This window comes from Topomyia yanbarensis, chromosome 3 (assembly GCF_030247195.1).
Source record: "Topomyia yanbarensis strain Yona2022 chromosome 3, ASM3024719v1, whole genome shotgun sequence".
Lineage (NCBI taxonomy): Eukaryota > Metazoa > Arthropoda > Insecta > Diptera > Culicidae > Topomyia > Topomyia yanbarensis.
Genome location: NC_080672.1, coordinates 62,165,331 through 62,182,322, shown reverse-complemented (window position 1 = coordinate 62,182,322; position 16,992 = coordinate 62,165,331). Strand labels below are relative to the sequence as shown.

At 32.0% G+C, this 16,992-nt stretch overlaps 1 protein-coding gene across 1 annotated transcript in view; it reads left to right on the top strand.

Moving 5' to 3' along the window:
* LOC131689747 (protein O-mannosyl-transferase Tmtc3-like) overlaps positions 1–16,992 on the top strand; it is a 731,596-nt gene that overhangs the window by 403,380 nt on the left and 311,224 nt on the right. The window contains exon 6 of the mRNA XM_058975042.1: positions 16,820–16,935. Within this exon, the coding sequence (XP_058831025.1) occupies positions 16,820–16,935 (116 nt within the window). The remainder of the gene's footprint in view (positions 1–16,819; positions 16,936–16,992) is intronic.

Sequence of the window (16,992 nt, the reverse complement as noted above, 5' to 3'; positions counted from 1 at the left end):
TCAGGGTCTGATGAAATCACTGCTGTCGCTTGATGACGCTGGGAACGTGCGGGGTTGCTCTGGACCGGTCCAGTTTTCATTGGGTCGTTCCCGTTGCCTGCTCCGGCAGTGGGCCTTTGCGTCTAACTAGGGAGATGAGCTTGAATCCTTTGGTGGAATCTCCATAATAATGATGGCGAATTATTTTCAAACGCAGTCTCAAGCATTAACCCATTGCTCGTGCGTTCATCAATCGATCACGTCAGGAAATTATACCCTCGATCCTAGCAGCCCAGACTCATGCCTTCAGTTGGACCCAAAAAAAAATGACGCTCATATTCACTAGACAACAGGTTCCATGGTGACATAACCGGGAGCTCTAGTGCAATGGGGATATTTACTCTCTTCTAGCATCTGAACGTATACTTAAAATTAAGTATCAGATTCTCGGACCGCCCGCGATCATTCAAGGACACGCGAATATGCGAATGGCCACACGGCTATAAAAATAATTTGTACACGCGAAGTTACATACACGCTGGTGTACGTGACTGGAACGTTAACATACAAACGCTCGAGTCCTTCGCGATCATTCACGCACTCCTATGTCCATAACAAACAAATTCCATCCGATTCGACAACTATGTAACTAAAACATTATAACCAAAAACGAACGAATACTGAAGAATTACCAAAGTTGAAGAAAAAACAAAACTGCAGCACTTGAAAGGTCCATTACATGTTAATGTACCTATACAAATGAAACCCAATAAAGCAAATTTTGGATGTTAGAAAGAAAAAAAACACCTACGCCGCGATCTCGCAAAGTTGATAACACCCCGGTGACTAAGTGAACGTTTTAGCACTTATAAATTCGCAAACGTGGTCTTGGAAGTGAACCTATAAATGTACCTGTTCGCGGAATCATGAATCGGCTACGCCCGGAAGTCCCTACCCTCGGCCCTAGCAGTATACGTCCAATGCTTCCAGGTGGACCAAAGAAAAAAAATGACACTCATATTCACTAGACAAGGCGTTCCATGGTGACAGGAACGGGAGCTTTAGTGACACGGAAGAACTCACTTTTTTCTAGAGTGTGAAGCGTTCACCGAAAATTAGTTATCAGATTCGTGGTCATCCAAAAACACACGCGAATATGCGAAAGGGCACATGGTCATAAAATAGAATTTACACACGCGAAGTTAGATAGATGTTACCGCACGCGACATACAAACGCACACGGGATTGAACACTTCAACGCACAAACGCTAGATCTCTTCGCGATAATACACGCGATCGTGAAATCCCTACGCTCGAAACATATCTGAACTGTACAATGAATATCACATTCAGGATCACGGCCCGCTGCAATTGGCCTTAAGCAGTGTTTTAGTGGGTGACGTTTCTCGTCTGGTCTGCAATTGTAGTGAATGATTTCAACGGGGAGCCCTTCCGAGAACCTAGCTCTGCAGCTCTAGTAGGACAACTCTCGAAAAAAAAATTAGTTGTCTGCGTATTTGGTCGAATTCCATTTCTCTACTTAATTGTTGTCGCTCACGATAAAACAATTGAGTGTCGACCTCTGACGGCCAGGTCAGATGTCCAATCTTTCCACCCATCCGGGTTGTAGATTCATCGAAGAAACAATAAAAACACCAACAAACTAGCAAAGCAAAATTTTCTTTCCTTTCCCAGTTGACGCTGAATTTATGAATTCCGCATTATTCCACAGATCTCAACCCCAACAGCAACAGCTTTCAATCCCAACAATCGATGGGTGGTTTTTTAGATGGGACCGGAAACATGAAACAAACCAACACACGACGGTTTATGGTTTCTCCGTGCAATGATTTTCCAATAAAAACCAAATCCCGCAACGGGTCACCCGGAACCCAGGTACAGTGCGTGCTCTCGCGGGAGATGCGAAATCAAATTATTTTATGGTTTCATCCCTTCGTAAAGTTATGTTTTTTTATGTGTTTCGGTTCACTATATCTATTTATAGCAAAAAATTGGTTGCGTAGCGGCCATTAGGTAATTTGAGAATTCATTCAACCTCTCACAAAATTCGCTACCGGCGTTTGTTCCGACAATCACACCATATCCTGAGAACCGTTTCCGTGTATATTCACCCCCAGCAGACCCAGCAAAGTGGAAAAGTGGTAAAATTTTACACTCACTCATAATCAATTTAAAACTTCGTGAATTACGTGACAAGCTTTCCGTCTCCCAGTGCTCCGAGAAGCATAAATTTACCGGAGAAGGAATAAAACAATTTCGCCTGGCTTTGGATGGAATCTATCTTGCATGCCAACTGTCACAGCAGACAGCAGCATGGAAAGCATCTGTTCCGACGAAACGAACCAAAGTCTTTACGACACGTTTATTCCCCCGTGTTAGCTAGCAGCTCCACCGGTAAGGAGAGGAGTGGTAAGATTCCCAGCTTTCGGTTGAGCCACCTTCGGTACATGTCTGCTCAAATTGACTTTCTCGTAGTAGTGCATAGTGCCTGGTGGTTCAATTTTGCCACCTTAAAATTGTTTCGTTTGCCTTTTAAATATGAGCTGTGTAGTTTCGGCGCGGTTGAATCAGGGGCATTAAGGGGGACCTGGAAAATTGTCTTCGCTCGAACGATTGCTGCAGATGGTGCACACGTACACAAACCAAACAGTGGCGGCTGCTCCCAGGGGGCGGGGGGGTGAGAAATTCTTTCTCTGATGTTTGAGGACAGTTCAGATGAAAATACGTAATCAAATTAATTTGCAAATGCAATGTACATTACCCCTCTCAGTACACCGAGGGACTTTCTTGGTGTCCGAAGAAGGGTCGGTCGGAGGGCGGTGCGTTAGGCTGACAATGGCAGCATTCGGAGAATGGTCTCCGTTGGGCTTTTGTTCTGTCACTCCAGAAACAGGAAAATATGGTTGTCATGTAAACGAAACTAGCAGACCATCCAATGGAATAATTTGCTTAGAATCGTTGGGGGTATGGGCAAAGATTGAGGCATTGGCTCGAGCTATCCATCCTAAATTAATTATTATTGTTGAGTATTGGGATTTTCTGGGTTTCAACAAGCTGGAAACAATCAGAAAAATAAGAATCTGGCCTTGTTTTGACATTAATAGAACAAGGCTGTGATCTTTCACGTATAGATTTTAATGCATCGTATGATTCCATGAAACACCATAAGCTATGGAAAATCCCAGTCTACCAAAGATTCAATCAATAATTGAATAGCTCTCGAGGCGAGCAATCCCGCAATTTTGCAAATATTCACAACACATTCCTCGTTCGACCAGCGATCGGGTACCATGTCGGAGGGAAGTGAAGCGAAAATATGCTCCTCGAGCTAGTAACCAAACTAGAAGCCAGTTAGTAAACAGGAATGAACAAGCTCTAGGAGAAAAAAAAACTATCGAACGGAAAGAGTAATACCTCTAGAAAGAAGACTTCGGCCGTTCTATCTTGCTTCGGTAGGCACCGTTTTGGGCTTTCCATTCTGTCAGGGCTGTATCGAGGCCGTAGTTGGTCCATGCGAATGTCATCACAATTGATTACACATCTTAGTTTGTCAGCGTCACAAAGCTAGATAACTATTTCCACATCTATAACACTTATTAGATAAATAAGTAGAATATTCTTCAAATGCCAGCTTTTGAAAATTCCGGTTACTTAAACAGCTTACGGTGATAGCCAAAATATCCAATTATGAGTCAGTACTTCTCTGACAGAGACATCAATACGATGTGCCTTAAAGATAGGCGCAGAATGTACAAAAAAGCATGCCTGACAACGCTATCAGTATTCTGGTGAAGTGATTTAGCGTTAGCTGGCTGGTTTAGTTTGTGCGGTTCTGGTCTCATAAATCACTCGTTATAAAAATGGGACCATCATCGTAGACCTACAGTATGTAAAATAATTGAAGACACCCTCGTTCTGTTCTATTTAATCCCATTACCACTACTCATCTGCCACATTTTATTATGACGACAAACGTATTTTGTTTTTTATTCGTTGGCTTTGAAACGGTAAATCAAAAATTTAAAAAGTATGCTCATCGTACAATACAACAAATCTTTCCTATAAACAAAAGTACTGGAACGATAAAGGGGTTGCTTTAATTATCGCGTACGCTATGAATTGTCTACAAAGTATGTCGAATCATATAGGAAATTCTACCATGAGACTGTGTTTTTGCGTCTTTCTTAACAGATCGTGCCTAAGGTTTTCAGCACTTTTACAGAATGGACAAAAGAGAGTCTGATTTTCATAGCTACACCGCGTAACATGAGCACACGAAGCAGTATCACACAGATCGATATACCATGGTCTAGCTGAATTTTCATCACATGAACTCCATTTCATGTCGCAAAACGTGAAGTTCGATACCAATTTTGAATCTCCGATAATGTTATTGGTTATATAAACGAAGAACTTGATTTAAGTGAATTCCCTCTTGGTATTCCAAGTAGTTCACCAAACTGATCTTTTCAGTGATAATTTCATTCATCTTTTTTTTTAGCTGTACTATTCAATTCATCTTTTTTTGGGCTGTTCTATCTAAAGAACTTAGTCTACACTCACAAAAACCGCACGAGAGACAGAACCCAACACTTATTGTTCTTACTAAAGATAAAGAAAATAAAAATTTACCTTTTTTCACCGACCGGTTTCGGGCTCGCTGTTTCCCATCAACAAGACGATATTTTATGCTGCTTCTTTTTTTTAATGAAAGCAGTACCCCATTACTGAAACTAAATACAGGTGTCCTCTGTAGAACTACTTTTCACTTTTTCTTTACGTGTTGCAGTTCGCGAGCAGAGGGGTTAATCTATTAACCCTTTTAGGGGCCATCCAAAATCACTCCCAACGATATATCCTAATCCCCTATAATATGAAACGGTCGGTACGGTTGTCCTCGTTTCTTCCTCATTCAAGATTCAAAACTATTCGTTAGTTAAATTATTCATTAAATGAATAAATTAATTGCCGTATAGTTTTGAAACAATTTTTAACCCAACTCTGCACAGTAGGCCTGGCCGTTTTAATATTTGCGACATATTACAAATAATATGCTTCAAATATTAATGTTGACAAGAAAAAACACTAAAGAATAACTGCGGTGTTTTCCAGGATGCTTTTCAATACTGGCTGTGTAAGGATTAGAATAGAATAGAATAGAATAGAATAACCCTTTTGAGGGCCATCCATATACCACGTGGACAATTTAGGGGTGGGTAGGGGTTACGAGAAAGACCACGCTTGTCCAAAGGAAGGGGGGGGGGGGGGGGTAAGAGTATGGAAGATATCCACGTGGACTTTGCATTTCATTATTATTAATATTATTATTGTTATTTTTATTATTATTTATTAAGGCTTTAACCTCGATGGGTCATTCGCCCTAACAGCAGTTCGCATTTTTAATTGGTATAGTCATTGGCGTGAGCGTTAGATTACATTAAATTTTTTCAATATTTTGAAAGAGCCAAAGAGCTTATAATAGCATTTATGTAAATCAGTCTTCCCATGAACATCGACAAGTTTGCACCCGTGTACAAAATTTCGTGCACGCGTTCAACCTCAAACATGTTTTGCCTTTGTGTACAGGTTCGCATCGAACACCGAACCCAAGCGAATGATGTGTAAACTTAGGTTTAAACACCGTGTACGTGCACCGTGTGCATACAAACTAGTATCAAGACCCGTGTGTACGAATAACGGGTACGTACATGAGGTTCGGTTGTGCAGACGAACATGTGCTCGTGTTTTGGTACGCATTAGCGCGTTCGAGTTTGCACACGAAATGATGGTGTAGGATGAGCACAAAACTAGAGCGAACATGGTTTTCGATGTTCATTTGGGAAGACTGATTTAAATTGAAAACGTCGATGGCAACGATCATTCCACTATTTTAGGATTTGAAACTTGTTAAAATTACGAGCCAACTCAGTAATCTGTCAATCTACCATTTTCTACTTAGTGTTATCATGATCAATCTTTAAGACGTAAATCTAATATTTGTATTCAAAAATTTGTGTTCAACTGGCAATTAGTCTCAATGAACTAATAGATTAAAACGTCGTTCAGAAATAAGACATTTTTATGGAAATTTCTCACAGAGATTCTATGATGTTCTGTGGTTAAAGCTAGAACGATTTTCATTAAATTGATATCTTGCTCCAATGCATTGGAATTTTTTTCTTAGAATTGAAAACCCATTTTTTTATGAAATCACCCAAACAAAATTTAGAAACTCCACGTGGACATCTTGGGAAGGGAGGTAGGGGTATAGGAATTACACACTTGTCCACGCTTGTCCACTGAGGGGGAGGAGGGGCTCATAATTGAAGATTTTTTGTCCACGGCCTCTTAGAAAATTTCATAAACTTTCAGAAAACGAAAATACACGGAAAAAAATCCGTTCATGAATTTATGGAAGAAATATCACGATTACATGAACTGCACGATTTACGAAAACCGTGATCAACTTCATGAAACTATGAATAATAAACCACGTATTCATGAAACTATTTGTGTTTCAAAAAAAAAACTAGTTCGCCCCGAACACATGCATGGTGTTACACTCGTTCGTTTAGTCCCAAAACACGCTTAGTTTTTCTTGTGATTCTGGTTCATAATTTGGAAAATATACAGTCGCCGGTTAAACGATGTTCATGATTTCAGAAACTTATTCGCGATTTTCGTAATTGCTCATCACGTTCCCGTCATGAGTTCACTGTCGGATGTTTCTGTCAGAATAGCGTGTTTTCTGGTCATGTTTTCAGGATCTTGGTCGCAATTTTCGTCATTTTCGTGACATTTTAATCCTGAGTAGAGTGCTGCATGTTCATGATTTCCGTATCATAGTCACGATTTTTGAAATTTTAATCACCTGTTATCTAATTTATGTTCGTGATTTCAGGATCTTATTCACGATTTTCGTAATTTATATTCACGTTATCGTGATATTTTACTCTTGAGCTTCGTTTCGAATTTGACACGTATAATGATATGGTTCTTGTTTATGATATCAGAAGTTTCATCATGATATTCGTAATTCCAATTCACCATAATGCAATATGTAATTTTTTGGTCACAATCGGATTTTTTACTTGGAGTAACGTGACAATATTAACTGGATCATAAAAGTGTGACTGATTCGCTGTATCTTGCTCTGTGAACTATTTCACGAACACGATTTGCAACTCTATAACGTTTTTTGGTGCGAAGTGCAGTTTTCGTTTTCTGTCCTGACATCGCACTGCACCTTATCAAATGAATATCGATGCTCGAGGTCCTAAAAGTTTGCTTAATTCTGCTGCACGTACCTATTACTAGTCGCTAGTAGCTGGACATATATGACATTTCATGAAATAGTGCATGGAACAAAAATGATTCCACGAATAATATTTCAAATTTTGTGAAATGGTTCACGTGAAAATTTCATGACCTTGTAACATGAAATTGCAAATGAATACGGATATCTTCTAAATATCACAAGCATGCAAAATAGATCTTAAATGAACTATGAGTCATGAACCGGTTCACGGATCCATGAATAATCTTTCGTGGTTTTGTTAACTGGTGGTCTTTCGTGGCATGAACCAGTTCGTGACTACATGATTAATTTTTTATAATTTTGCGAACTATTTCACGAGTACGAATAGTAAGTCGTGACAATTTTGCTAGCAATCATGAATCAGTTCATATATACATGACTAATATCTTACGATTTCGTGAACAATTTCACGAACGCGAATGGTACGTCGTGACTATTATACTAGGAATCATGAACCAGTTCACGAATAATGATTTTGTGAACTATTTCACGAGCATATATATGGAACCGCGACTAGATTGAATGGATTCATGAATAAAACTCCAAGTTACGCAAAATAGTTCACGAGAAAATATTCAAATTGTTATGATTTTGTAAATCAACATTCCTAAATCTATGAGCAAAATCATCAATCATACGTCTCCCAACCTTTGAACGGAACGGATCGTTATGCTTCAAGGTGGTGTTCGGTGTGTAAGTTTCAGTGAGTGAAGGTCATCCTTTGTTAGTTCGTTAGCTGTCGGTGCCGGTAGTAAATCCACTACATTGTTTTCGCTGGTGCGAAACAATCGACGTTGTTTGCAGATAAGTTTTGTTTGATTTTTTTTTCCTCGTTTGCTTTCTTTCCTTTTCCCTTCTTTTACTCTTCCTTGTAATCAAATAATAAGACACATCCCCGTTTATATAACGCTCTGCCCTCGTGCCTAAATGGCCGAGGGCGAAATACCATCTGATGTTATCATGGAAGTCCCTGATCCCCCTAACACTCGCATTGCTCCCTCCCCGTATAAAGCAGTACCCACAAGGTTCCTCTGGGCCATGGGTGGTATATTTTCGGACCGGAGAGAAACCGGTTAATATATTAAAACTTTCTCGAGATCTGACTGCTAACTACCCGGCCGTAAGTCAGATAACACGTGTTCGGGCAAACAAGATACGTGTTCTAGTGAATGATCTCGGCCAGGCAAACGCGATCGCTTGCTGTGAGTGCTTTACGCAGGAATTTAAGGCGTACGTGCCTGCTATGGCCGTAGAAATCGATGGGGTAGTGTCCGAACCGGGCCTGAAATGCGAAGAACTGTTGGAGCACGGGGTTGGCTGCTTTAAGGACCCCTCACTTCAACATATTAAGATCTTGGAATGCAAACAATTGTATTCCGCAAACACCGAGGTAGGTAAGACTACCTACTCTCTATCAGGCTCGCTTCGGATGACATTCGCCGGGTCCTCTCTTCCCAACTACATCCTCCTTGACAAGGTTCGCCTACCAGTTCGCCTGTTCGTACCGCGGGTCATGAACTGCAGCAATTGCAAGCAGTTGGGCCACACAGCCACATATTGTGGAAATAAGAAACGATGCGGCAAATGCGAAGGAGAGCATGAGGATGACTCTTGCGGCAAAGAAACTGAAAATTGTATTTGCTGCGAGGGCTCTTCGCATGCTCTTAAATCATGCCCTGCGTACAAGCAGCGCGGGGATAAAATTAAGCGCTCCCTTAAGGAACGCTCGAGGCGCTCTTATGCAGAAATGCTAAAGAATGCTTCGCCATCTGTCCTGTCTGAAAATCCCTATGCTGATTTGGCTAACGTTGAGCAAGAATCTGACAACCCACGAGAGAGAACATCTTCGGTTTACCCAGGGGAATCCAGGAAGAGGAGAAATCTAGCCTCCCATAGATTGCCTCGTAAGGGTGCCAAGGTGTCGTCCTCTCACAGTGCACCAACTACAATCAATAAATCCAACGGAAGTGAAGCACTAAAGCCGAATCAATTTGCTCCAGGACTTGGAAATATTAATTCTAACAAGGAGTATCCACCACTTCCAGGGACACAAAAAACCCAAAATGTCCCCCTTTTTCCAACAGACACTCAGTCCAGTAACGGACTAATGAAATTTTCTGACATGGTGGACTAAATTTTCACAACTTTCAATGTTACTGATCCTCTTAAAAGCATTCTGATACATTTCCCCCCCTCCCCTTGAAATGTGCACTATGCTATGGAAATACAAGCAATTATTAATCTCATAGATAGAAGATTTCATTGCGATCTTACTGTACGTCCGAGTCTCAAAATTAGACCATCCACACGAAAGGTGAAGCTGAGGCTGAAAGATAAAATGTGTATTGACGAATCTTAAGTTCCTACTATTCAGTTCCACCATATACGCAACGATGGATTACTAGAAATCCACAATAAGACTTCAAGTCAGGTGTTTCTGATTCGTCTGGTGTATGGATGATTAAAATCTATGGACTCCTTAGAATCCTTAGATTTACACCGCAATGCTATACCGTAGACACCGAATCGCAGTTTTCAAAACTATATAAGAGGAAGTACGTATTTTTCGTGAAAAAATATCATTCACAAAAACACTTTTTACGACACAGAAAGTGTTAGTCTATTTAGTCAATTTTCGTGCAATAAAGCAACATTGGATCAATATTTTCCTAAATTTTCATAGCATATCTTCAATATTAGGTGAGTGTCAGTGGATATTAAGGATGTACCTCATAAAATTGACATTTTCCACAGTTCTTCTTGTTCCGGTAACTGTGAGAGCTTCTAACAAAATTATTATTATTGTTATTTTTTCCATAACGTGTTAACTAATATTTTTGGTGAAAATCGGGTTTTTGCCGTCAAAGTGCTACGAAAAACTCAAAAATCGAGAAAAAAAATAAAAAGCTTTACCTTAAGATTACCTGAGAAGTATTGTGAAGAACTGAACACAAAATTTCAAAACGATTGGTCGAGCATATTTTGAGTTATGATTTACACCGCAAAACGGTGATTCTCTGTCACTCGTTCAATCATCTGCGTTACGCAATGAAATTTTGAGAAAATATTGTTCAACTATGGCATTATTATATGCAAATTGAATGAATTTACTAACACACTTTGTATCGCCACAACGATTATTTTTTAAATGTGTCATTTATATATTATATTTACGGGAAGCTGGTGTACGGTGCTAGATCATGTAGGCGAATTTCAGACATATCGTTGTCCATACATATGACGATCTTGGTTTTTAATGTTGCCGTATTCGACAGCGTGTCGTATGGTTTTTGTTACTATACTGCTTCGAATAGTATATTGAACGTTATCAGTGCTGTTTCAAATGACGACCAACCAGCATCGGGGCGCGAAATAGTTACCCGGGACGTCATACAACAATTATAAAACTTGTAAAAAAATTGAAAACTCTAGCTAGAATCGTTGGACAGTGGACACAGAAAATTTGGGCTAGAAATCTTGAAAGCTAACTCTTGCTCAAAATCTAACACGAGTTGTGCTAATCGGAGGTCCGAAATTAGTAGCGGTTCCATATTTTTAGTATGATGTAGTGGAATGTGGATCATGTTAACCCTTTAATAGTTGTTCCACTTTGCGCACTGTAGGTTTTCTTCGAGGTTTTTGTAAAGTCAATCACGACAGCATTTTCCTTTGGTTGGCGCGCCTTGATTTTTTGGTTCACCCATCTCGCTCACCGTCGGGGGTAACGAAACTTCTCTGTTACTGACGTGTAGAAGTAACGAAGCGACGCACGTAAAATTTGTTTGTTTGTGTCGCTGTGAAAGTTTGGTGTTTTTTAGCTTTCGTAGACTGGATCTTTAGCTGTTTATTTTTCATAATGATTCTAGTGCAATCATCTGGATCATCTGGAGCCCAAATGCATTTTTTTCCACTTTCGAACTGTGAGCGAACTTAATAAATAATGAATTAATACATTAATAAAGTAATAAATTATTAAATTATTAAATTAATAAATTATTATATTATTAAATTATTAAATTACTAAATTATTGAATTATTAAATTATTAAATTAGTATATTATTAAATTATTAAATTATTAAATTGTTAAATTATTGAATTATTAAATTAATAAATTATTATATTATTAAATTATTAAATTACTAAATTATTGAATTATTAAATTATTAAATTAGTATATTATTAAATTATTAAATTATTAAATTGTTAAATTATTGAATTATTAAATTATTAAATTATTAAATTATTAAATTATTAAATTATAAAATTATTAAATTATTACATTATTCAATTATTAAATTATTAAATTAATAAAGTATTAAATTATTAAATTATTAAATTATGAAATAAATAAATTATTAAATTATTATATTATTAAGTTATTAAATTATTAAATTAATAAATTATTGAATTAACTAATTATTAAATTATTAAATCATTAAATTATTAAGTTATTAAATTATTTAACTATTAAATTATTCAATTATTAAATTATGAAATTATTAAATTATTAGATTATTAAATTATTAAATTTTTAAATTATTAAATTATTAAATTATTAAATTATTATATTATTATATTGTTAAATTATTAAATTAATAAACTATTATATTATTAAATTATTAAATTATTAAATTAATAAATTATTAAATCATTAAATTACTAAATTATTAAATTGATAAATTATTAAGTTATTAAATTATTAAATTATTGAATTATTAAATTATTAAATTATTAAATTATTAAATTAGTATATTATTAAATTATTAAATTATTGAATTAGTTAATTATTAAATGATTAAATTATTAAATTATTAAGTTATTAAATTATTAAACTATTAAATTATTCAATTATTTAATTATTAAATTAATAAATTATTGAACTAACTAATTATTAAATTATTAAATCATTAAATTATTAAGTTATTAAATTATTTAACTATTAAATTACTCAATTATTAAATTATTAAATCATTAAATAATTAAAATATTAAAATATTAAATTATTAAATTATTAAATCATTAAATGATTAAATGATTAAATTATTAAATTATTATATTATTAAATTATTAAATTATTACATTATTAAATTATTAAATTATTACATTATTAAATTAATAAATTGTTAAATTATTAAATTATTGAATTAATAAATTATTAAATTATTAAATTATTGAATTAGTTAATTATTAAATTATTAAATTATTAAACTAATAAATTATTAAATCATTGAATTATGAAATTACTAAATTATTAAATTATTAAATTATTGAATTGGTATATTATTAAATTATTGAATTATTAAATTATTGAATTGTTAAATTATTAAATTATTGAATTATTAAATTATAAAATTATTAAATTATTAAATTATTACATTATTCAATTATTAAATTATTAAATTATTATATTAATAAATTATTATATTATTAAATTATTAAGTTATTAAATTATTAAATCATTAAATTATTAAATTATTAAATTATTAAATTATTAAGTTATTAAATTATTAAATGATTAAATTATTAAATTATAAAATTATTAAATTATTAGATTATTAAATTATTATATTGTTGAATTTATTATATTATTAAATTATTAAATTATTACATTATTAAATTATTAAATTGTTAACTTATTAAATTATTGATTTAGTTAATTATTAAATGATTAAATCATTAAATTATTAAGTTATTAAATTATTCAATTATTTAATTATTAAATTATTAAATTATTAAGTTATAAAATTATTAAATTTTTAAATTATTAAATAATTAAAATATTAAAATATTAAATTATTAAATCATTAAATTATTATATTATTAAATTATTAAATTTTTGATTTAATAAATTATTGAATTAATTAATTATTAAATTATTAAATCATTAAATTATTAAGTTACTAAATTACTAAACTATTAAATTATTCAATTATTAAATTATGAAATTATTAAATTATTAGATTATTAAATTATTAAATTTTTAAATTATTAAATTATTAAATTATTATATTATTAAATTATTAAATTATTAAATTATTAAATTATTAAACTATTAAATTATTAAATTGTTAAATTATTAAATTAATAAACTATTATATTATTAAATTATTAAATTATTAAATTAATAAATTATTAAATCATTAAATTACTAAATTATTAAATTGATAAATTATTAAGTTATTAAATTATTAAATTATTGAATTATTAAATTATTAAATTAGTATATTATTAAATTATTAAATTATTGAATTAGTTAATTATTAAATGATTAAATCATTAAATTATTAAGTTATTAAATTATTAAACTATTAAATTATTCAATTATTTAATTATTAAATTAATAAATTATTGAACTAACTAATTATTAAATTATTAAATCATTAAATTATTAAGTTATTAAATTATTTAACTATTAAATTACTCAATTATTAAATTATTAAATCATTAAATAATTAAAATATTAAAATATTAAATTATTAAATCATTAAATTATTAAATTATTAAATTATTAAATTATTAAATTATTAAATTATTATATTATTAAATTATTAAATTATTAAATTATTACATTATTAAATTATTAAATTATTACATTATTAAATTAATAAATTGTTAAATTATTAAATTATTGAATTAATAAATTATTAAATTATTAAATTATTGAATTAGTTAATTATTAAATTATTAAATTATTAAACTAATAAATTATTAAATCATTGAATTATGAAATTACTAAATTATTAAATTATTAAATTATTGAATTGGTATATTATTAAATTATTGAATTATTAAATTATTGAATTGTTAAATTATTAAATTATTGAATTATTAAATTATAAAATTATTAAATTATTAAATTATTACATTATTCAATTATTAAATTATTAAATTATTATATTAATAAATTATTATATTATTAAATTATTAAGTTATTAAATTATTAAATCATTAAATTATTAAATTATTAAATTATTAAGTTATTAAATTATTAAATGATTAAATTATTAAATTATTAAATTATTAAATTATTAAATTATTAAATTATAAAATTATTAAATTATTAGATTATTAAATTATTATATTGTTGAATTTATTATATTATTAAATTATTAAATTATTACATTATTAAATTATTAAATTGTTAACTTATTAAATTATTGATTTAGTTAATTATTAAATGATTAAATCATTAAATTATTAAGTTATTAAATTATTCAATTATTTAATTATTAAATTATTAAATTATTAAGTTATAAAATTATTAAATTTTTAAATTATTAAATAATTAAAATATTAAAATATTAAAATATTAAATTATTAAATCATTAAATTATTAAATTATTAAATTATTATATTATTAAATTATTAAATTATTAAATTTTTGATTTAATAAATTATTGAATTAATTAATTATTAAATTATTAAATCATTAAATTATTAAGTTACTAAATTACTAAACTATTAAATTATTCAATTATTAAATTATTAAATCATTAAAATATTAAATTATTAAATTATTAAATCATCAAATTATTAAATTATTAAATTAATAAATAATTAAATTATTAAATTATAAAATTAATAAATTATTGAATTAATAAATTGATCAATTATTCAATTATTAAAATGTTAAATCAATAATATTTTTTTTAATAATAATAATAAGAATAAATATAATTCAAAACTGAATGATTGAATTAGTAAGGTAAATCATATTAAGTGGTCCCTATAGAGAAACTGATCAAGTTTGGGACTATTTGAAAAATGCGCGACACGACAAACATACAGCAAGAAATATTTCAAAAACGCTAAATTTTCCGAATCAAAACTACTTCTATTTCTGATACGTTATATCGTCCTGAGTGAGCTTTGTTGAATAAGCTTGCTTATAATAAAAATAAATGGATCGATAAATAAATAAATAAGTGAGTAAATAAATAAATAAATAAATAAATAAATAATAAATAAATAAATAAATAAATAAATAAATAAATAAATAAATAAATAAATAAATAAATAAATAAATAAATAAATAACTAAAAAAATAAATAACTAAAAAAATAAATAAATAAATACTGGATCAAAGAATTTGCGTTTCGGCTTCGTTTCTTCGGAATTTGGCACTTGACTTAGGCATCATATTGACGCTAGTCCCAATTTGACCACACTGTTTATGTTCACACCTAAACGACTTCTAACATGCGACGGCCTGCAAGAGAAGCAGTTCTGTTTGCAGATGAAATATTTTGAAATCGAATTGATATTGCTGCTCTCATTTTCGTTTGAGAACTCTGATTCGAAACATTTTATCTTCATTCGACGTAAAATTACGGCAAAATATTTATAGTTTGAACCAACATCACATATTTTTTTTCTATTATAAAAAATATCCAATGTATTACTCATCATTCATAACAAAATTCTTTAAATTGGCTGCTCCCGACTGAGCCTGACTAGCGACGGCTCTGCACTTGGTCTGCCGGGTGGCCGGTTGCCCTCGCTTCCCCCGTACGTGACACGTTTATGTATTCGGTATGAAGTGTAAATGGAGAAACATTTCGCTTGTATTACCCAGAGCCCAAAGATGAGGTTTTTCCCGTCTACTCCTTTGCTGCACGACCGCCAACGGTCCTTAAAGTGTTTGAATAAACACAGTAAGGTACGTAGGTACTGCGACTTGCTATCCTCGCAAAGAACGACTACAACGAGACGGCGAGGAGCCGAATTGGAGCATCTTAAATCGTTCGAACGTGTGGAGCCGTGGCGTACGTACATATGCCAGTGTCAAGGCGAACGCGAAAATTCTGAGCACGATAAGGTTTTAATTAAATAAAATTCTCTTTTTTCATTTTTCAACCATATTTGAATATTTATTTTGTCGGTGCTTGACATTTCCCAACCGCTTCATGTGTCGCCAGGTTGCTGCAGAATTGGATTCATGCTGTTAACATTGCGGCTCGATGGAGACGACGACGGCTCAGGAAAAAATATGGTTGCCAAGGATGGGAAGGGAACGGGTTTGTAAATGTTGAATGGTGTACTGTGTATTGTTGGAGTGTTTGTTTCTGTGGAGTAATTCAAGACTCACTTTCACGCCATGTCAGTTGGTAGGATTTATTTCCTGTGCCGTATGTGAATCTTGAAAGTTCAGTCACTTCGAAGGAGGAAAGCTTCGCGTGTGCGAGTTTCACTTTTTGGAAAATATTGAACGACGAAAATAGTGGGTTTCTGAGATCACCACCAAATTATTAAATGTTTGACCATATTTAATTACAAATTATTCCACTGTGCGGCCTTTCACCGAGAACACGCTGCTTCGAACGTTTATAATCTGCTTATAGACGTTCACTGAAAAGGCGTATTGTTTCAAGCTAATCAAAAACAACAAGTGATGCTTTTGTTCTAAATCAAGTTATTCGATTATAATGAAATTTAACATTGAGTGAAAATATTCATCTCCAGCGATCTAACCTAAGCAAATGTTTTCTCTTCTCTTCCAGGCTGGCGCTATCTCTCGGTCGCGATAATGTTCGTCACAACGGCGATGCTCTGCAAGGAGCAGGGCATCACCATCACCGGCGTCTGTGCGATCTATGAAATATTCGTCGCCCAAAAGGTACGATTTTGAGTTTGCCACAGTTACGGGAACTGCTCAAATTGATCCCCGAGTGGG